This window comes from Nomascus leucogenys, chromosome 4 (assembly GCF_006542625.1).
Source record: "Nomascus leucogenys isolate Asia chromosome 4, Asia_NLE_v1, whole genome shotgun sequence".
NCBI classification, from domain to species: Eukaryota; Metazoa; Chordata; class Mammalia; order Primates; family Hylobatidae; genus Nomascus; species Nomascus leucogenys.
Window position 1 is genome coordinate 109,670,978 of NC_044384.1, and position 22,810 is coordinate 109,693,787.

The 22,810-nt window shown below is 39.7% G+C and overlaps 1 protein-coding gene across 1 annotated transcript in view; it reads left to right on the top strand.

Moving 5' to 3' along the window:
- The window catches only part of ULK4 (unc-51 like kinase 4), a 718,037-nt gene that overhangs the window by 140,048 nt on the left and 555,179 nt on the right, over nt 1-22,810 (top strand). The window contains exon 19 of the mRNA XM_030812066.1: nt 9,463-9,546. Coding sequence (XP_030667926.1) covers nt 9,463-9,546 — 84 coding nt within the window. The remainder of the gene's footprint in view (nt 1-9,462; nt 9,547-22,810) is intronic.

Below are 22,810 nucleotides of genomic sequence, written 5' to 3' on the forward strand. Positions count from 1 at the left end.
GTTTTGGTACCAGTACCATGCTGTTTTGGTTACTGTAGCCTTGTAGTATAGTTTGAAGTTCGGTAGCGTGACGCCTCCAGCTTTGTGCTTTTGGCTTAGGATTGACTTGGCTATTAAGGCTCTTTTTTGGTTCCATGTGAACTTTAAAGTAGTTTTTTCCAATTCTGTGAAGAAAGTCATTGGTAGCTTGATGGGGATGGCATTGAATCTATAAATTACCTTGGGCAGTATGGCCATTTTCACGATATTGATTCTTCCTACCCATGAGCATGGAATGTTCTTCCATTTGCTTGTATCCTCTTTTATTTCATTGAGCAGTGGTTTGTAGTTCTCCTTGAAGAGGTCCTTCATGTTCCTTGTAAGTTGTATTCCTAGGTATTTTATTCTCTTTGAAGCAATTATGAATGGGAGTTCACTCATGATTTGGCTCTCTATTTGTCTCTTATTGGTGTATAAGAATGCTTCTGATTTTTGCACATTGATTTTGTATCCTGAGACTTTGCTGAAGTTGCCTATCAGCTTAAGCAGATTTTGGGCTGAGACAATGGGGTTTTCTAGATATACAATCATGTCATCTGCAAACAGGGACAATCTGACTTCCTCTTTTCCTAATTGAATACCCTTTATTTATTTATTTCTCCTGCCTGATTGCCCTAGCTGGAATTTCCAACATTATGTTGAATAGGAGTGGTGAGAGAGGGCATCCCTGTCTTGTGCCAGTTTTTAAAGGGAATGCTTCCAGTTTTGCCCATTCAGTATGATATTGGCTGTGGGTTTGTCATAGATAGCTCTTATTATTTTGAGATATGTCCCATCAATACCTAATTTGTTGAAAGTTTTTAGCATGAAGGGCTGTTGAATTTTGTCAAAAGCCTTTTCTGCATCTATTGAGATAATCATGTGGCTTTTGTCTTTGGTTCTGTTTATATGCTGGATTATGTTGATTGATTTGTGTATGTTGAACCAGCCTTGCATGCCAGGGATGAAGCCCACTTGATCATGGTGGATAAGCTTTTTGATGTGTGCTGCTGGATTCGGTTTGCCAGTATTTTATTGAGGATTTTTGCATTGATGTTCATCAGGGATATTGGTCTAAAATTCTCTTTTCTTGTTGTATCTCTGCCAGGCTTTGGTATCTGGATGATGCTGGCCTCATAAAATGAGTTAGGGAGGATTCCCTCTTTTTCTATTGATTGGAATAGTTTCAGAAGGAATGGTACCAGCTCCTCCTTGTACCTCTGGTAGATTTCGGCTGTGAATCCATCTAGTCCTGGACTTTTTTTGGTTGGTAAACTATTAATTATTGCCTTAATTTCAGAGCCTGTTATTGGTCTGTTCAGAGATTCAACTTCTTTCTGGTTTAGTCTTGGGAGGGTGTATGTGTCGAGGAATTTATCCATTTCTTCTAGATTTTCTAGTTTATTTGCGTAGAGGTGTTTATAGTATTCTCTGATGGTAGTTTGTATTTCTGTGGGATCGGTGGTGATATCTCCTTTATCATTTTTTATTGTGTCTATTTGATTCTTCTCTATTAGTCTTGCTAGCGGTCTATCAATTTTGTTGATCTTTTCTAAAAACCAGCTCCTGGATTCACTGATTTTTTGAAGGGTTTTTTGTGTCTCTATCTCCTTCAGTTCTGCTCTGATCTTAGTTATTTCTTGCCTTCTGCTAGCTTTTGAATGTGTTTGCTCTTGCTTCTCTAGTTCTTTTAATTGTGATGTTAGTGTGTCAATTTTAGATCTTTCCTGCTTTCTCTTGTGGGTATTTAGTGCTGTAAATTTCCCTCTACACACTGCTTTGAATGTGTCCCAGAGATTCTGGTATGTTGTGTCTTTGTTCTCGTTGGTTTCAAAGAACATCTTTATTTCTGCCTTCATTTCGTTATGTACCTAGTAGTCATTCAGGAGCAGGTTGTTCAGTTTCCATGTAGTTGAGCGGTTTTGAGTGAGTTTCTTAATCCTGAGTTCTAGTTTGAGTGCACTGTGGTCTGACAGACAGTTTGTTATAATTTCTGTTCTTTTACATTTGCTGAGGAGTGCTTTACTTCCAACTATGTGGTCAATTTTGGAATAGGTGTGGTGTGGTGCTGAAAAGAATGTATATTCTGTTGATTTGGGGTGGAGAGTTCTGTAGATGTCTATGAGGTCAGCTTGGTGCATAGCTGAGTTCAGTTGCTGGATATCCTTGTTAACTTTCTGTCTCATGGATCTGTCTAATGTTGACAGTGGGGTGTTAAAGTCTCCCATTATTTATTGTGTGGGAGTCTAAGTCTCTTTGTAGGTCTCTAAGGACTTGCTTTATGAATCTGGGTGCTTCTGTATTGGGTGCATATATATTTAGAATAGTTAGCTCTTCTTGTTGAATTGATCCCTTTACCATTATATAATGGCCTTCTTTGTCTCTTTTGATCTTGGTTGGTTTAAAGTCTGTTTTATCAGAGACTGGGATTGCAACCCCTGCTTTTTTTGTTTTCCATTTGCTTGGTAGATCTTCCTTCATCCCTTTATTTTGAGCCTATGTATGTCTCTGCACGTGAGATGACTTTCCCGAATACAGCACACTGATGGGTCTTGACTCTTGATCCAATTTGCCAGTCTGTGTCTTTTAATTGGAGCATTTAGCTTGTTTACATTTAAGGTTAATATTGTTATGTGTGAATTTGATCCTGTCATTATGATGTTAGCTGGTTATTTTGCTCGTTAGTTGATGCAATTTCTTCCTAGCCTCGATGGTCTTTACAATTTGGCATGTTTTTGCAGTGGCTGGTACTGGTTGTTCCTTTCCATGTTTAGTGCTTCCTTCAGGAGCTCTTGTAGGGCAGGCCTGGTGGTGACAAAATCTCTCAGCATTTGTTTGTCTGTAAAGTATTTTATTTCTCCTTCACTTATGAAGCTTAGTTTGGCTGGATATGAAATTCTGGGTTGAAAATTTTTTTCTTTAAGAATGTTCAATATTGGCCCCCACTCTCTTCTGGCATGTAGAGTTTCTGCCAAGAGATCAGCTGGTAGTCTGATGGGCTTCCCTTTGTGGGTAACCCGACCTGTCTCTCTCGCTGCCCTTAACATTTTTTCCTTCATTTCAACTTTGGTGAATCTGACAATTATGTGTCTTGGAGTTGCTCTTCTCGAGGAGTATCTTTGTGGCATTCTCTGTATTTCCTGAATCTCAGTGTTGGCCTGCCTTGCTAGATTGGGGAAGTTCTCTCAGATAATATCCTGCAGAGTGTTTTCCAACTTGGTTCCATTCTCCCCGTCACTTTCAGGTACACCAGTCAGACGTAGATTTGGTCTTTTCACATAGTCCCGTATTTCTTGGAGGCTTTGTTCGTTTCTTTTTGTTCTTTTTTCTCTGAACTTCTCATTTCATTTCGTTCATTTGATCTTCCATCACTGATACCCTTCCTTCCAGTTGATCGAATTGGCTACTGAGGCTTGTGCATATGTCACATAGTTATCATGCCATGGTTTTCAGCTCCATCAGGTCCTTTAAGGACTTCTTTGCATTGGTTATTCTAGTTAGCCATTCATCTAATTTTTTTTCAAGGTTTTTAACCTCTTTGCCATGGGTTCGAACTTCCTCCTTTAGCTCAGAGTAGTTCGATCATCTGAAGCCTTCTTCTCTCAACTCGTCAAAGTCATTCTCCATCCAGCTTTGTTCCGTGGCTAGTGAGAAGCTGCGTTCCTTTGGAGGAGGAGAGTCACTCTGATCTTTAGAGTTTCCAGTTTTTCTGCTCTGTTTTTTCCCATCTTTGTGGTTTTATCTACCTTTGGTCTTTGATGATGGTGACGTACAGATGCGGTTTTGGTGTGGATGTCCTTTCTGTTTGTTAGTTTTCCTTCTAACAGTCAGGACCCTCAGCTGCAGGTCTGTTGGAGTTTGCTGGAGGTCCACTTCAGACCCTGTTTGCCTGGGTATCAGCAGCGGAGGCTGCAGAACAGCGGATATTGGTGAACAGCAAATATTGCTGCTTGGTCGTTCCTCTGGAAGTTTTGTCTCAGAGGAGTACCTGGCCGTGTGAGGTGTCAGTCTGCCCCTACTAGGGGGTGCCTCCCAGTTAGGCTACTTGGGGGTCAGGGACCCACTTGAGGAGGTAGTCTGTCCGTTGTCAGATCTCCAGCTGCATGCTGGGAGAACCACTAGTCTCTTCGAAGCTGTCAGACATGGACATTTAAGTCTGCAGAGGTTTCTGCTGCCTTTTGTTTGGCTATGCCCTGCCCCCAGAGGTGGAATCTACAGAGGCAGGCAGGCCTCCTTGAGCTGCGGTGGGCTCCGCCTAGTTTGAGCTTCCGGTGTGCTTTTTTTACCTACTCAAGCCTCGGCAATGGTGGGCTCCCCACCCCCAGCGTCGCTGACACCTTGCAGTTTGATCTCAGACTGCTGTGCTAGCAGTGAGCGAGGCTCCACGGGCGTTGGACCCTCTGAGTCAGGCGTGGGCTATAATCTCCTGGTGTGCTGTTTGCGAAGAACGTTAGAAAAGCACAGTATTAGGGTGGGAGTGACCTGATTTTCCAGGTGCCATCTGTTACCCCTTTCTTTGACTAGGAAAGGGAATTCACTGACCCCTTGCGCTTCCCGGGTGAGGCAATGCCTTACCCTGCTTTGGCTCATGCTCGGTGCACTGCACCCACTGTGCTGCACCTACTATCCAACACTCCCCAGTGAGATGAACCCGGTACCTCAGTTAGAAATGCAGAAATCACCCGTCTTCTGCGTCGCTCATGCTGAGAGTTGTAGACTGGAGCTGTTCCTGTTTGGTCATCTTGGCTCCTCCTTTTTTTTTTTTTTAAAGGTAGAGTCTCATTCTCTCACCCAGGCTGGAGTGCAATGACATAATCTCGGCTCACTGCAACCCCCACCTCCTGGGTTCAAGTGATTCTCCTGTTTCAGCCTCCTGAGTAGCTTGGACTTCAAGTGTGCACCACCACACCTGGCTAATTTTTGTATTTTTAGTAGAAATGGCATTTTGCCACATTGGCCAGACTGGTCTTGAACTCCTGACCTCAAGTGATCTGCCCGCCTCAGTCTTCCAAAGTATTGAGATTAGAGGCGTGAGCCACCATGCCCAGCCCTTGGTATATACTTTAATTGAATACAGGCTAGGCTATTTGAATAAAGGAATGATAATGTGGCCATGACATTTAACTACATCTCCTGACAGCAAATTGGAAAAGGAAGTTAAGTCCCTGAGTCTACAAAAATAAATAACTTTTCAGGACATGAGGGCTTTGTGGAATTGTCAGTTTGACTATAATAAGTGTTAAAATCTCAGGTCAGTGCTAACCTGTTGGGACTGAGCTGAAGTGATTATATATAGTACATATAATACAACAACCTAAGTCTTGTTGGCTGTCTAGTAACACCCTAAGGTTTCAGGCTTACAGACAGAAGACCAGACTGTGATTCTGCAGAGGATATTATAAGGCAACACATTTTCAGTTTATGTGTTTTTCTTGCTTTTGTCAAGGATACCTATCACCCCGAGTTCAGGTATTCTTATTTTTTCTTTTTTGTTTTGTCCCATAATTTCTTTCTTCTTGCCTTGCTCATTGTCACAGCCAAAGTCTCTCTAATTACCTTCTAGGGCCTCATGGGCTGGCTCTTCAGAACCTATCTGACCTAATTCCTCACTACCTTCCTACTTATTCCTTCCAGCTATACTGACCTCCCCACAGTTCCTTAAACCGACTATGCCATGCTACTGCTTCACTATATTGACATTTGCTGTTTCTCCTGCTTCTAGTATTTTCTTCTGAGATGTTTATATTTTCTCTCTGCTCAGAAGTCCCTTCAGAAAGCCTTTCCCTGTCTATGAGTGATCTGAGATGGAGCCAGTCTGTCTACAGTCTTTCTGCAACCTCTTACTCTGCTGTTTTTCTTTATAGCACTCGTCATTATCTTGAGTTACTTATTTTGTTTACTTCTTTAAAAAAAAAAATCTCAGCTGGGCGTGGTGGCTCACGCCTCTAATCCCAGCACTTTTGGAGGCTGAGGCGGGCAGATCATGAAGTCGGGAGATCGAGACCATCCTGGCTAACACGGTGAAAACCTGTCTCTTCTAAAAATACAAAAAAATTAGCCGGGCATGGTGGTGGGTGCCTGTAGTCCCAGCTACTTTGGAGGCTGAGGCAGGAGAATGGTGTGAACCTGAGAGGTGGAGCTTGCAGTGAGCCGAGATGTTGCCACTGCACTCCAGCCTGGGCGACAGAGTGAGACTCTGTCTCAAAAAAAAAAAAAAAAAAAAAAAAATTTCAGCCGGGCATGATGGCTCATGCCTATAATCCCAGCACTTTGGGAGGCCGAAGCGTGTGCATCACCTGAGCTCAGGAGTTCGAGACCAGCCTGGCCAACATGGCGAAACGCTGTCTCTACTAAAACTACAAAAAATTAACTGGGTGTGGTGGCTCAGGCCTGTAATCCCAGCTACTTGGGAGGTTGAGGCAGGAAAATTGCTTGAACTTAGGAGGCGGAGGTTGCAGTGAGCTGAGATCATGCCACTGCACTCCAGCCTGGGCAACAAGAGCGAAACTTGGTATCAAAAACAAAATGAAACAAACAACAAAAAAACAAAAAACAACAAAAACAAAATGACACAAAAAAAATCTCAGTCTTCCACTAAGCACTATTAAGGAAGAAAATGTATCTGCCTCATTATGGTTTACGGCCATTATTAAGAAGAATTTCTGGTGCACAGTAGGTGCTTTTTTCATCCATGAACTGCACCAAGGCCAGTGGGACAGGAGAGAAGTGAGGGAGGAGGCAGGGTTGGAGAGATTGGCAGGGACATGATCACGAAGGGCGCCTTGCCAGTCCGATGTCTTGGTCTTGATCCGAAGAGCAAGGGGAACTCATTAAAGACTTTTAAGAAGGGTAATTATGTCAGTTGATTTGCATGCCAAAAAGATAATTCTGGTTTAAATGTGGAGAGTAGAGTGGAGACTGAAAACAGGATTCTGGGAGCCTGGATGAGAGTAAGCAACGCAGGAGCAAAATTAGGAGAGAGAAGTGGGTATTTCAGGAAAGGGAAAGTCAGTAGGGCTGAATGTAGTTTAAGGCCCAATTTAAAGGACTAAGAGGGATCTGTTGGAGTTAATGACATGAAAGTCACTGGTAACTCTAAGAGCTTTTTATATATTTATTTATTTTCCCTGGAATCAGGGAGGTAGAAGAAGTCATATTGGAGTGGGTGAGTAGTTAGTGGAAGGTGAGGAAACTGAGAAAGTCAGTGTAAAGTGAGGATAGTTGTGAAAAGGGGCCAAGGGATGAGGAAGGTCTTGTTTTCAAAATGAGAGACCGTGACCCTATTCAGGTGGAAACAGGAAAGACCAGAGGGGATAAGATGTTGAAAATTTAGGAGCAATAAGGGATACTCTATTAGCTAATGACCCTGAAGAAGGCAGGATGGGAATGGGATCCTGAGCCCAAGTGGAGGGAGAGGAATGGAGGAGCCTGTCTTGTTATAACCATTGGGCAGAAGTAGCAGATGGCTTTATGTGGAGGAAAGTTTGTCTTTCCTTTCTCAGAACTTCCATTCTCTTTATCTGTGAAGGAGGAAAGTAGGTGAAGTGGTGGGAGTGTCATAGGTTTAAAATAGCCTTTTCAGGGAGAGTGGTGATAAGAGAAATGGAGATGGATGTTGAAGGTCCCTTGAGGATGCTGATCCCAAATAAGTAATGGACTCTGTGCTTTCTGGTGCCACCTTCTCTAAGGGCCCAGTTGTCTGAGAGCAGACTTAGAGAAAACAAGCAGCTGGCTTTCTCAGAGGTTGAGGTTTCCCAAACAAGAGGAAAGGGACAACTAAAGAGACTGATAGTTCAGGTTTTGGGCAGGAGTGATTAAATGATGGGCCAGGGATTCTAAGTGGCTGGAAGTGAAGTAGGTGATCTGTTGAAGCAAAGAAGAGGGGCCAAGGGAGAGGGCACAGAATCCACTGGTGTTAAGGGTTGTGGTGGGCATTTTAAATAAGGGAAGAATAAGGGAAGTAAAGAAAGTTGTGTTTGCAAGTTAAATTTAGTGTGAATTAGTGATTTTTGAGTTGGAGCAGCTCCTGATCATAATGTCCAGGGTATAACCATATGTGGAATTCTATAATCAAGTAAGGGTATGGTTTTAATGGGTTGTGATTCTTCTCATGGGTATAAAATACTTTTGGATTAGTAACGTACTAATTCTTTTTTAAAAATTTCAACTTTATTTTAGATTTAGGGGGTACATGTGTAGGTTTGTTACATGAGTAGATTGGATGATGCTGAGGTTTGGAGTATGACTGATCCTACCTCCCAGGTAGTGAACATAGTAGTCAGTATGCAGTTTTTCAGCTCATACTCCTGTCCCACCCTCCCCACTTGTAGTAGTCCCTAGTGTCTTTTGTTCCTATCTTCTGTCTATGTGTATCCATGTTTAGTTCTCACAAGTGAGAACACATGGTATTTGATTTTCTGTTCTTGCTTCAATTTGCTTAGGATAATGGCCTCCAGCTGCATCCATGTTGCTGTAGTAGTATTTCATGGTGGATATATACAACATTTTCTTTATCCAGTTCACTGTTGATGGGCACCTAAGTTGATTCCATGTTTTTGCTCTTGTGAATAGTGCTATGATGAACATATGAGTGTGTGTGTGTTTTTGGTAGAATGATGTATTTTCCTTTGGGTATATAACCAGTAATGGGATTGTTGGTTCAAATGGTAGTTCTACTTTTAGTTCTTTGAGATGTCTCCAAACTGTTTTTCATAGTAGCTGAAGTAAATTAATAATGTACTAATTCTGTCATTTGGACAATCTTGAGTATGTTCTGTAAGTAGAACTTAATTTTTTGTGCTTTAAAAAATTAATTTTTTTCATCTTTCTGTGTGGTACCTGATTTATTTTCTGATTGTATTTGATAGGTTGCAGGAGTGTGCTTGTGGTTATTACACTAATTTGGTTAATCTTCTGGGAGAGAATTATTGCTCATGTCATTAAAATCAGTGTACCCACTCATTTGCTCATTTTATTTAGCTCCTTGTCTTACTAGGTAACATAATACCTTTTACTTGTGCTTGTGAATTATCCTGAGATATTACTCAAACTTGTGTTTTCTATGCTTTGAAATCATTCCAGATAATGTAATACTTTTAAGATAGTTGTATCTGTATTATCATCTACAATTATCATTAGATTGATTTATCTGTCAGATCATATTGGATCATATTGTCATTTCTCAATTTTTAAAATCTAACTTCTAATGATGGGATCTTACCCACATCATATATAATGCAATGAGAAGTAGAATAAATATCTTGTATGTACAATGCAGTAAAAGATCCTTGATCTAGTCGTTATCATCAGGTAGTAAGTAATACTTTAAATAGACTATTAAGTTTTAGATAGTTTGTATACTTGGAGCTGTGCCATTTGCTTGAATGGGTTAATATCTTTTGTGCTGTTAGCTTCATTGCCTTTTTTTTTCCCACTTCATTTTAGGAAGAAAAAAAAAAGAACCCTAGAGAGTGCTGGGCTGTTCCCTTGGCTGCATACACAGTGCTAACGAGGTGCCTTCGGGAAGGGGTAAGTCTCCTTTGTTGTCCTCTGTAGATGCTGTCAATTGTAATAACCCTTCAGGCACTGTATGAGGATTGTAGCCTGCAGCAGTGCAGGAGCTTGTCAACCGAGTATTGCTCCTGAATTTAAATAATCCCGACAACCCACCATGAGCAAGTGACCTACAGTGGAGCAAGTGTAAAAATGATCTAGCTTTCTCTTTCACTTGTTTAAATGTCTTGCTTTTTAAAGGAATGATAGCTCATATAAACAATGTAACTAGCATTCAATAGCATATTCTTAATTACCCTCCTTTAAAGTTATTGATACACCAGTTTAGTAAGCAAGGTGTATGCAGCGAATTTTCTGTGAGCCTGAGACAACCCATGATTATCTTGTCAGATCGCCATTTTGAGATTTAGAAACAGGGAAGCTTCTAGTATCCATTGATTTTAACATTAAGTAGTATTTATTATGTGATGTGATTTTTTAGTTTATTCCCATCATTTCTTAAGCAATTGTTAATAGCTGAAAGCCAGCCAGCTGGTCAACCAACCAGCTCATCTATATGTAGCTCCCACGTGTAACTGTGTAAAGCAGTTAGAAACCAACCTAAAAGGTTGGCATTTTCTGTTTGCGTTAAATCATTTGACATTGTTTCACCCAAGGCAAAGCCATAGGGTGAAAACATTCCTTCAGGAATGAAAAAGATATATCACGATAAACATCTTTCTTTTGAGTTCATTGCTTCCTACTTTATATGGTAACAGAATCATGTTCCAAGTGTAGAAAAACTCCCCGAGGTTTTCCCCTATGATCCAGAAGAAAAGTTTGAACTCTTCCCAGTCTGTAGGTTTGAATACCTAGTCATTTGTCATTATGGGATATAATGTATATTATCAATGGTACTTTGTCAGTAATATGAGAATTAAGTCATTCTCAGCTATCATCAAAAGACATGTTTGGGTTTAACATTCAAAGCTTCAAGCTAGGTGCACTTAGAGGCACACAGATGAAAAAATTCCTATTCACACACAGACCTCACCTCTTGTGGGAGCGAAAATAAAAATATAAAGTGGAATATGTCAAACACATAAATGCAAAAGAACAAAATATAGGAACTCAAGGGAGAGAGAAGGCTTCTAGGGATCCTGTTGACAGTGTAAAAGTCATTATTGTGAATAGTGCTGTGATAAGCATGGGAGTACAGGAGTGCAGTTGTCTCTTTGATATACTGGTTTTCTTTCTTTAGCATATGTACCCAGCAGTGGGACTGCTGGATCATATGGTAGCTCTATTTTTAGTTTTTTTTTTTTTTTTTTTTTTTTTTTTTTTTTTTTTTTTTTTTTTTTTTTGAGGAAACTCCTTACTGTTTTCTATAATGGCTGTACTAATTTACATTCCCACCAACGGTATAGAAGAGTTGTCCTTTCTTCAAATCCTTGCTGTCATCTGTTGTCTTTTTGATAATCGCCATTTTAATTGGGGTGAGATGGTATCTTATTGTGGTTTTCATTTGCATTTCCCTGATGATTAGTGTTGTTGGGCCTTTGGTCATGTACCTGCTAGCAATTTTTATATCTTCTTTTGAGAAATGTCTATTCAGATCTTTTGTCCATTTTCAAATTGGGTTATTTGTTTTTTTTGCTATCGAGTTGAAGTCCTTATATATTCTGGTTATTTTTTAAAATTTCAACTTTTATTTTAGATTTAGGGGGTACATGTGCAGGTTTGTTATATGGGTATATTGCGTGATGCTGTAGTTTGGGGTTATGACTGATCCTGTCACCCAGGTAGTGAGCATAGTATCCAGTAGGTAGTTTTTCAGCCCTTATTCCCTGTCCACCTTCTCCCCTCTAGAAGTCTCCAGTGTCTGTTGTTTCCTTCTTTCTGTCCATGTGTACCCAATGTTAGTTCTCACTTATAAGTGAGAACACATGGTATTTGGTTTTCTGTACCTGCTTTAATTTGTTTAGGATAATGGCTTCCAGCTGCATCCATGTTGTTGCAAAGAACATGATTTTATAATTTTTTATGGCTGCATAGTTTTTTATGATGTATATGTACTACATTTTCTTTGTCCACATATTCTGGTTGTTAATCTCTTAGCTAAGATATGGAATCAACCTAGGTGTCCATCAGTGGATGAATGGATACAGAAAATGTGGCATATATACACCATGAAATATTATTTAGCTAAACAGTAAATTGATTGGTTCTTAATGCTGAACTCTATATAAATGGAATGACGCCACATTCTTTTGAGACTTAATTCTTTTGCTTTTAAAGCTAGGTTAGTTTACATGCTGATTGTGTAAACTATAGTTCATTTGGACCACTGTGTAGGGTGTTGTTGAAATATGCCTCAGTGCACATGCGTGAGTACACACACACACACACACACACACACACACACAGTTTCCCCACATCACTGAGTGAAAGTGTGTCTTCTCTCCCCTGCTCTGCAGTGTCACCTGTCACATCAATTGACATGTCTCTTTTTGGGCTCGATTTGGTTCTGTTGGTCTACTTATTTCTGGGCTCTGTGTGTATCAATTTATACTCCCACCAGCAGGGTATGGAAGTACTCATTAACCCATATCATCTCAAACATTTGACATAGGCAAACAAAATTTTTGTCAATCTGGTGGACATTAAAGTGGTTTATTTTTTATTTTTTGAGAGAGGATTTCACTCTGTCACCCTGGCTCCCTGCAACCTCCGCCTCTGGGATCAAGTGATCCTCCTGCCTCAGCCTCCCAAGTGGCTGGGACTATACATGCATACTACTATGCCCGGCTAATTTTTGTATTTGTAGAGACAGAGTTTCACCATGTCACCCAGGCTGGTCTCGAACTCATAGGCTCTAGGAATCCACCTCCCTCGGCCTCCCAAAGAGTTGGGATTACAGGTGCCAGCCACTGCGCCCAGCCATGGTTTCTTATAGTAGTTTTAACATGTATTTCCCTGATTACTAATGAGGATGACCATCTTTTTCTATTTAGCTCGTTTTTTGGGCTTCCTGTTTTGAAAAGTGCTTGTCAAGTCTTAAACTTGTTTTTTTCCTGTTGCTTTGTAGGAACTCTGAACCCTCTACAACCAATTATAATAAAATGTTTCAAAGATTAGAAAAGAAAAGAAAGCTGCAATAATCACCTTTGTTTCCATCACCTAGATTAAACAGTAAACATTTTGTCCTATTTGCTTTGCTGTAATATGTGTGTGTATGTGTGTATCCACGTGCATGTGCATTTATTCATTTTCTTTACAGTGTCTATTGATAGGCAGAAGTTCTTAATTTTAATGTAGCAACTTTTATATATTTATATATAATATATAGTATGTATATATAAGACTGTGTGTGTGTGTGTGTGTGTGTGTGTGTGTGTGTATGTGTGTATACACATACAATCTTGCTATGTTGCCCAGGCTGGTCTTGAACTCCTGGGCTCAAGCAATCCTTCTGTCTCAGCTTCCCAAGTAGCTGAGATTGTAGTTATGCATGCCACCATGCTCTGTGTAGCTCAGTTTATCTATTCCTTTATGATTTGTGCTTTTTGTATCTTATGAAATGGTTCTCTCCTCCAACATCACTAAGAGAGTCTATTACATTTTGTTCTGAAAGTCTTATTTTTTCTTTTCCCATTTAGAGCTTTAATCTATTTGTAATTATCTTTGGTGTGTGGTGCTATGTGTAGGTCCAGTTGGTTTTTAAAAATAAAAATAGTCAAGTGAAGAATCCCCTATCCAGACCCAATTTAAGGTAGGAGCCCCCAGTGGCTACAACTAAGTATAAAAGATGTGAACAATAACTCCCCCATCTCCCTGCTACCCCACTGATCTGAGGAGGGCATTGGGGATGTATTTGCAGCTGGGAGTGCAGGTTGCAGGAGGGAAAGCCCACAAGAAGCTAAAAGCATAAGCAGGTCCTCACTTGATTTACAGAGTATTTCCTTCAAGAAGCACAGTTGCTCTGACAGCTAATTTCTTAGCAGCAACAACTGTAGTAAAAAAAGTGAAATGGTATATTTCATTGTTAATAAAGTATTGTCAATTCACAAATGTATTCACATAAAATATATATTTCAAGAGCAATAGAATAACCATGAATATGAAAGGAATTAGGAAAAAAAGAAACAAAAAAGAAGACACGAGGAAATACAAAACAGATGGAACAAATAGCACAAAATATGATGAAAGTTATAAATGAAACTATGCCAACAATCACAATAAATGTAAATGGACTGAATAGTTAAGAGAAAATGACTATAAAACAGAATTAGGGCAGGCACGTGGCTCACGCCTGTAATCCCAGCACTTTGGGAGGCCGAGGCAGGCGGATCATGAGGTCAGGAGTTCAAGACCAGCCTGATGAACATGGTGAAACCATGTCTCTGCTAAACATACAAAAATTAGTCGGGCGTGGTGGCGCATGCCTGTAATTCCAGCTACTTGGGAGGCTGAGGCAAGAGAATTGCTTGAACCTGGGAGGCAGAGGTTGCAGTGAGTTGAGATCACACCACTACACTCCAGCCTGGGCAACAGAACAAGACTCCATCTCAAAAAAAAAAAAAAAAGACAGAATTAGAAAATAAACAGTATGAAAAGACATCTAAAACATAAAGTTACAGAAAGACTGAAAGAGAATGAAAAAAGATACACATGTCATATGTACCTAACCCAAAGAAGTGTGGTTAGCTATATTATTATCAGATAAAATAGGCTTTGGGCAAAAAGCAATATGGGAGATTTTTTTTGTTTGTTTGTTTGTTTTTTGAGATGGACTCTCGCTCTGTCGCCCAGGCTGGAGTGCAGTGGCGCAATCTCGGCTCACTGCAAGCTCTGCCTCCTGGGTTCACGCCATTCTCCTGCCTCAGCCTCCTGAGTAGCTGGGACTACAGGTGCCCGCCACTACGCCCGGCTAATTTTTTTGTATTTTTAGTAGAGACGGAGTTTCACCGTGGTCTCGATCTCCTGACCTTGTGATCCACCCGCTTCGGCCTCCCAAAGTGCTGGGATTACAAGCGTGAGCCACCGCGCCTGGCCGTAATATGGGAGATTTTTAAGGTCACAATATGATGATGAAAATTATAATAAACCAAGGGAAAAGGCAATCTAAAATTTTAATATATCTAATAACTAGCAGTCAAAATACATGAAAGCAAAATATGACAAAATTGCAACCCTAAGAGGGCAATTTAAACACATATCTCAGTATCTGATAAAACAGACAGAAAACAATCAGCATAGACATAGAAGATCTACATCTGTCTAGAAAATTAACAAGCTTGACCTAACATATAGAAAAAACATCTCTCCAAAGTGACAGAATTCACCACCCCCCCAAGTATATACGTACTGAACCATAAGGAAAATCTCAACAAATTCCAAAGAAGTGGAATCATGCATACATCTTTCTCTGTAACCATAATCTCATTAAACTAAAAACAATAATAAAAAGAAAAAGTAAAAGGCCGGAAAGGCAGATACTAAGTGAGAAAGCGACAGAAAAGTTATAGATTTCGTTAAGCATACAAAGCTTGTATGGGGTAAAGCAGTCAAAGGGATATGAAAATTTACACAGAAATCCAACTAATATAAATCCTTGAAAGATACTACATACAGGTATTTCATCAGTTCTCACATGTCAAACCCAGCAAAGCCAAACTTTGGAGCCTCCCTTGCGAGCAGACCTGCCACAGGAGGGCAGCCAGCACAAACCTCCCCTTTGCAGTGAAAATGCCATATTGTGTGTGCTGCTTACCCCATCACCTCTTTGTTAGCGGTCTACCCCACTCAGCGCTGGCTGAGAATCACTTCCCTCATACCACTCTCAATAGTTCACTCCAAGACACACTGGGCAACTCTGTACCTGGTAAGCCATTGTGAATCCAACTAATAATGGCATTCAGAAAGTTAGGAATCTTTGAAGTATTAGATTCATAGTGATATTCAAAAGCAAGAAAACAATATCGTTTCTGTTCCACACCCATGTTGCCCACCTTCACTGCATAAAAGGCAAGGGGAGTTGTGAGTACCCACAAGGAACCTGATATTGATGGCACATACATTTCTTCACTAGAAATTTAGACTGTAGAATAAATTTAGACTGTAACAATTTAAAAAACCAGAAAATATAACTGTACATTTTAGTTCTTATTAAAATCCAAGAGGTTTAACTTATTTGCTGCTTGTTTAGGTAATTAGTGTCTAAAACATTTCAAAGATAACATATATAATGGCTAACATTTCTAGTACTTTTTAAAAATTCAAGCCCAGTCTCTTCTAATTAAATATATAAATTATTTGTCACTGGCTTTCTCAAAAAGAAGAACAAAGAGCCCTAATTAAAAAATAAAAATTAAATTTCCTCTTAAAAAATTGTTGCATCATAATTATCTAATAAACTATAGTTCAGAACATAATTTCTGAATTAAGAAAATATGAATAATAAAACCAATAGTTTATGTTCTGAATTTCAAGTTTTTATTTTTTATTATTTTTTAAATTTTAAGTTCTAGGGTATGTGTGCAGGATTGTTACATAGGTAAACGTGTGCCATGGTGGTTTGTTGCACCTATCAACCCATCACCTAAGTATTAAACCCAGCATGCATTAGCTGTTTTTCCTGATGCTCCTCCCCTACCCGCCCTGACAGGCCCCAGTATGCATTGTTCCCCTTCCTGGGTCCATGTGTTCTCATCAAACCTCACATTTTTAAATACAGCATATGCCAGATGTCAGTTCAGTACCTATAATTGTACAGACTATTATGTAAGCTAAAAAATGTTGATTAGATACAAGTGTATAAATTAATCTTCTCTAGACATGTGGAAATTCTCTAGGGGCTATTTCCAGCTTCTGTGTGGATTGTAGAGTAGGCTGCTACCTGTCCCCCAAAAATGGACACCTTAAACAGAAAGACAACTTTCTCAGCCTCCCTATTGTACACACATATGAAAGATATATTATTTAAATTCAATGCCAAATATTCCTGAGATCAACACAGCAGTGATCCCAAGGAGAAAATTTATCTTTGCTAATGGGCACAAACTTGAAGGGCAAAGCAATGGAAGGGTAAGTCTTCAGACTCAGGGGTGGGGCTCAAGTCAGAAACACATGGAAGATCATTGGCACATGTTTTTGTTTTTTTAAATAGCGAACACCACCAAGTGGAGCCCCCGGGGTTTAGTCAATATTAAACCTCTAAGGAGTGGCACATCTGAGACTGAAATTCCCATCTTTTGATTCCCAGCTCAAGATCTCTGAAATCCCAGCACCAGCTCTGAAATTGTTATTCCATATTATCATGGATACCTTTTCTTCTATACTGCCGTGCTCTTTTTTTTGAACAGTTATACCTGATCTTCCTATTTTTGTGTGTGTTCCACCAAAAGTTTTTCACTCTAAATACTTCCCTCTTTCCATCTGATCATTTACATCTGTAACGAGGATAAAAAGATCTAACATGTCTCTCACCCTTGGTTTGTGTTTTGTTTGGTTTGTTTGTTTTTGAGACAGGGTCTTGCTCTGTCACCTGGGCTGGGGTGCAGTGGTGTGATCACCGTTCACTGCAGCCTCGACCTCCTGGGCTGAAGTAATTTTCCCACCTCAGCCTCTGAGTAGCTGAGACTACAGGTGTGTGCCACCACGCCTGGCTAATATTTGTATTTTTTTTGTAGAGATGGGGTTTTGCCATGTTTCCCAGGCTTGTATTGAACTACTGGCTTAAGTGATCCTCCTGCCCTGGCTTCCCAAAGTGCTGGAAGGAATTACAGGTATCAGCCACCGTGCCTGGCCTCCCCGTTGTTAAAATTATGGAAATCATGTTCACAAAGCAGGTTGGCCTGTTTGGAAAAGGGTGTCATAATTTCTCAGGTAACTCTAAAATAGAAAGCTACTGAAAATTACTTTAATACATTCATTACAGTCTCAGTATAAGATTATAGCTTCCTCTCCCAAAGCGTAACCACAACATGACACAGGATGAGGTAGCTTTGAAAATGCTGCATACAATATCCTCTTGAGTAGAATCATAATTTAGAACTCTAGAAATTACCAGAAACAAAACTGTCCAAGTTTGTTTAACCCAATGTGTTCCAACCTATTTGACTAGAAAACCCTTCATTCATGCAACATTTATAAATACCCCATGGCAATTCTAGTTTTCCATGAATAATGAACAAAAAATTTATGATTTAAAACTAAAATTGCCTTCTAAGCAGAGATCTACATGTCAATAAAATGAAGAAATAAAATTTCCATACCATTTTCTTTCCAATACAAGGATTAGAAGGAAAAGGAAAAGAGTAACAACCAGAACCAATAGCCCATGTTTGGCCAGGCGCCATGACTCAATCACACCTGTAATCCCAGCAATTTCAGAAGCTAAGGCAGGAGGATCACTGGGTTCAAGTGATCCTTGAATGAAACCCCATCTCTAAAAAATTAAAAATATTAGCTGGGTGTACACCTATAGTCTTCCCTACTTAGTAGAATCATTTGAGTCCAGGAGTTTGAGGCTGTAGTGAGCTATGAGTGTGCTACTGCATTCTAGCTTGGGTAACAGGGTGAGACTCCATCTCTAAAAATAAAACTTAAAAATAAATAAAGGCCAGGTGCAGTGGCTTATACCTGTAATCCCAGCACTATGGGAGGGCTAGGTGGGAGGATCACTTGAGGCCAAGAGTTCGAGACCAGCCTGGGCAACATAGCAAGACTCCATCACTACAAAAAAAAGAGACTGGGCTATACTGACATTGCATAGCCCAGTGTAGTGGTGCATGCCTGTAGTCCCAGCTACTCTGGAGGTTGAGGCAGAAGGATTGGTTGAGCCCAGGAGTTTGAGGCTGCAGTGAGCTATGCACACTATTGCCCTTCAGCCTGGGCAATAGAGCAAGACCCTGTCTCAAATAAATAAAATAAAATGAAATAAAATAATGGCCCATGCTCGGTAAGGTACGTTACTAACTTTTGAATGTGAGAGGGAAAAAAAGGAAATAAGCCAATTAACATTTCAATAGATGTAAAAATGAGAACTAGCCCAACAGTTTGAATGGACTGATGCCACAAAACTATGCACTATTGAGTTAAAATGGTCAATTTTATATCTATTTATCTTACATATAACCACAACTTTATTTTTGTCTTAAATTTTTTAAAATAGAGATAGGGTCTCATTAAGTTGCCCAGGCTTGTCTTGAACTCCTAAGCTCAAGCAATCCTCCTGCTTTGGCCTCCCAAAGTGCTGGGATTACAGGTGTGAGCCACCACTTCTGGCCATTGCCACAACATTAAAGAAAGAGACAGAGAAATAGAACAGACCTCATTCTTGACTATTAGGTAATGCAACTTTATTTCAACAAAGAGGAGTAAAGGCAATAAAATCCCACCCACCTGGAAAGTTTTAAACCATCTCATAAACAACCCTAGATGAAGGAAAATTTTAAAATGAAACTTGGGACTGTCTATATAGTAACAATAATGGAAACACTGCGTGTCAAAACTAATGGGCTTTCACTAACACTAGATTGAAAGGAAAGTTCATAGCGTTAAATGATTTAATAATGACCCAAGAAAGAAATAAAGCAAATGAATTTACAAAACAATAAAAAGCTGGAGTACCCAACTAGGGATAAAAAGCCATTTCTCTTTCCCAATAAATGAAGACAGAGTAGTGTCTTTCCTATACCCGGCCAGCATATGATATATAAATATAGTTTCATAAATGTTAACTATAAAGAATTGGACCTATAGTGGAGAGCTAACTTAAGTAATAAACACATTAGCTGAATGTGATCAAGAATTCAAAGGAACTTCAATCAGCTGTCATCTTATTCCAGTGTTTTTAAAATTAAATATGTCTGTCTCTTACTGTTAATGTTTTCATTGAGTATGTTTTCTATTGTATACTAATATCGATTAATCTTCCTCAAATTTATAGATGTACTCTCAGTCAACATCCCAATAAATAAGTTGATTTTAGAAATTACATGCAAATGAAAAAGGGCAAAAATAAATTATTGAAAAAAGATTATCTTGGTAGGGCAAAACATTGCATATATTGAAAATATATATTAAAAATAAAGACTGTTAATTTAGATAGTGTGGCACAGAGATAAGTAGGCCAACAGAACCAAATAGAACCCAGAAAGAGACATGTCAATTCATATGACAGAGGTGACACTGCAGAGCAGGGGAGAGGAGACACACTTTGACTCAGTGATATGCGGAAACTGATTATCTGTATTTACTTTTAAAATCAAAAATAGAACTAAACATAGCACCACACACAAATATAATCTTAGTCTACATGCCTACTTTTCCAATAAAGAGCACCAAAATTAATATGTGAAATACTGACATTCGTTGTTTCACATTTGTGGATTGATCTTTCCTCTAAGGGCTTCAAGGTACCTGATTTTTTTTTTTTTTAAACATATTTTAGTAATTAATTGAACCAAGAACATAGGGTTTTCATTTCTTGCAGTATAGTGGACAAGATACCTGGACAGTCCTATCCCTCTGAAAGCAACTGTAAATACTGGATACAAAATAAAAAAATAAACCTTACAAACATCTATAAAGTAGCACCAAATTGTTTTTTTTTTTTTTCGGGACGGAGTGTCAAATTCTTTTTTTTGCAGTGATCTCGGCTCACTGCAACCTCCGCCTCCTGGGTTCAAGCGATGCTCCTGCCTCAACATCCTGAGTAGCTGAGATTACAGGCGCGTACCACCATGCCTGGCTAATTTTTGTATTTTTTGTAGAGATGGGGTTTCACCATGTTGGTCAGGCTGGTCTCAAACTTCTGACCTCATGATCTGCCCGCCTCAGCCTCCCAAAATGCTGGGCTTACAGGCGTGAGCCACTTCACCCGGCTGGTAGCACCAAGTTCTTAAGTCAGCAACTGTGTAGACAAGAACCCTGAGAGGTGCCCAGAAGACTTTAACTGGTGTTTGCCCTGACGGCATTTGTCCAACAAGGTAAACAAGAAAAATGAGAGGCAAGGCTAACGGCCTGCCTAAGTAGACCAAAATTATATTGGCAGAAAACTTTCTTAAGACTGCCTACAATATATTAAATCTATTTAACACCATTAAAACATAGTACAGCTCTTAATTAATAAGCCTAGCTATTTAAAAAATCTTAGCTTTTATTTTAATACTATGAAGAAATAGGTCTTTGATTTAAGCAATAGGCATTAGCTCCGTTATCTTTCCCAAAGAGTGAGTTAAGCATAAAATACCACTACTCTTATTTGCTTGTATGGTATCCCACAGGGGACTGAAGATGGACTAGGGTCACTTATTTCAGGTAGGAGCAGGTTGAATTGGCCTGACAACCTCACTGAGTTTACAGAGCACTGGGATGACACATGGCCCATTTCCAACCCAGCTGCTAAAATAGTTGTGGTTTTCTAGTACTAGGAATGAGTCCTAGGAATTGACTGACAATTGTGTTGTAAAGCACATGTATTTGAGAGGGAGAGGGCTTCTATAAATAGCTCATTTCCCCCCTACAGTCAGGAAAAAGATTTTAGAACTTCATGAGAAATAAGACAAAGAGCAAGACATATGGGGCAAAATATCAATATTTTTTGTAGTGAGAACTAGGACAGAGGATACAGCTTATCTCTGTGGGCAAATAGGTTTCCTCATATTGGACCCCACATTAAGGAAGCTTAGCATTCCCCAGACACAGCAGCGGTCTCCAAGTAGGGTGCCTGTCCAGTTAAGGCTTACAATTAGGAGATATGCGACAACAACTCTGTGTGGGTGGGCCTGTCCCCAAGGGAGGAGGGGGAAGAGTTGAGCTGAGTACTTAGGAATATCCAGTTTTTTCTTTTCAAATTTGTCAAATGGATGTCACATTTTATTTCCCCAAGTGGAGTGAATAAAGGAACAGAGAGAGGCTAGAAGTGTTAGGTTAATTTATTCTGACTGCATTGAAGGAAACAGGAATGGGAAGGAAGAGTTCTCTCAGATACTCATTCTGAGAAATGAAAAATGTGTTGAAGTTTGAGAAATTGAAGGATATTTAAGATTTCTTTCCTAGCAGTCTTGTAGTTTGTACTATATGGTATTAATAATAATGGGAATAAAAGCTAACATTTATTGAGAATTTACTACTTTTCATGCTCTAGATTGAGTCTTCCTGTATGCTATCTCATTTAATTCTCAAACTGCTTGTGTGTTTTTTTTTTTTGAGACGGAGTCTCGCTCTGTCACCCAGGCTGGAGTGCAGTGGCGTGATCTCGGCTCACTGCAAGCTCCGCCTCTCGGGTTCATGCCATTCTCCTGCCTCAGCCTCTCCGAGTAGCTGGGACTACAGGCGCCCGCCACCACGCCCGGCTAATTTTTTTGTATTTTTAGTAGAGACGGGGTTTCACCGTGGTCTCGATCTCCTGACCTCGTGATCCGCCCGCCTCGGCCTCCCAAAGTGCTGGGATTACAAGCGTGAGCCACCGTGCCTGGCCACTGCTTGTGTTTTGTTATCTTCATTTTGTAGATGATGAAGCTGGGGCAAAGAGATAAAAATACTCAAGGATATGTAAGTAGCAAAATGCAAAAACTACGGCTTGAACTTAGACATTACTCAATATCTTCTGCTCATTTTTAAATGTTTTTATATGAAAAATACATAAATTTGAATTGAAAAAACAATACATGCATATTTTAACAAACCAAGCAATGTAAAAATTTCTAAAGTTGAATTAGTGGGCTCCTCCTCCCTACAATCCATACCTATTATAATCATCATTAACAGAGTATTATATACCTTTCTTTGCCCTTCCTATACTTATATATTTTTCTTGTTAAATAAATATAGGATTATATAATCTTTAATGTATTTTTTATTTTAATTAAGGTATCATTTATATAAAATGCTCAGATATTTAATGTATGTGTGTTGTAAATTTTTTTTTTTTTTGAGACAAGATCTGGCTGTATTGCCCAGGCCGGAGCGTAGTGGCGCAGTCCCGGCTCACTGCAACCTCTGCCTCCTGGGCTCAAGCCATCCTCCTACCTCATCCTCCCAAGTAGCGGGGACTACAGGCCTGTACTACCATGCTTGGTAGAGACAAGAGGTTTTGCCACGTATCCCAGGCTGGTCTCGAACTCATGAGCTCAAGCAATCCTCCTGCCATGGCCTCCCAAGGTGCTGGAATTGCAGGCATGAGCCACTGTGCCTGGATGTAAATATTTTTTCCTGGCCTGAGATACTGTGAGGGTTAATGGTGTCATTATGAGCAGAAATTTAAAATTTTTCTGAAGCTTGATTTAATACT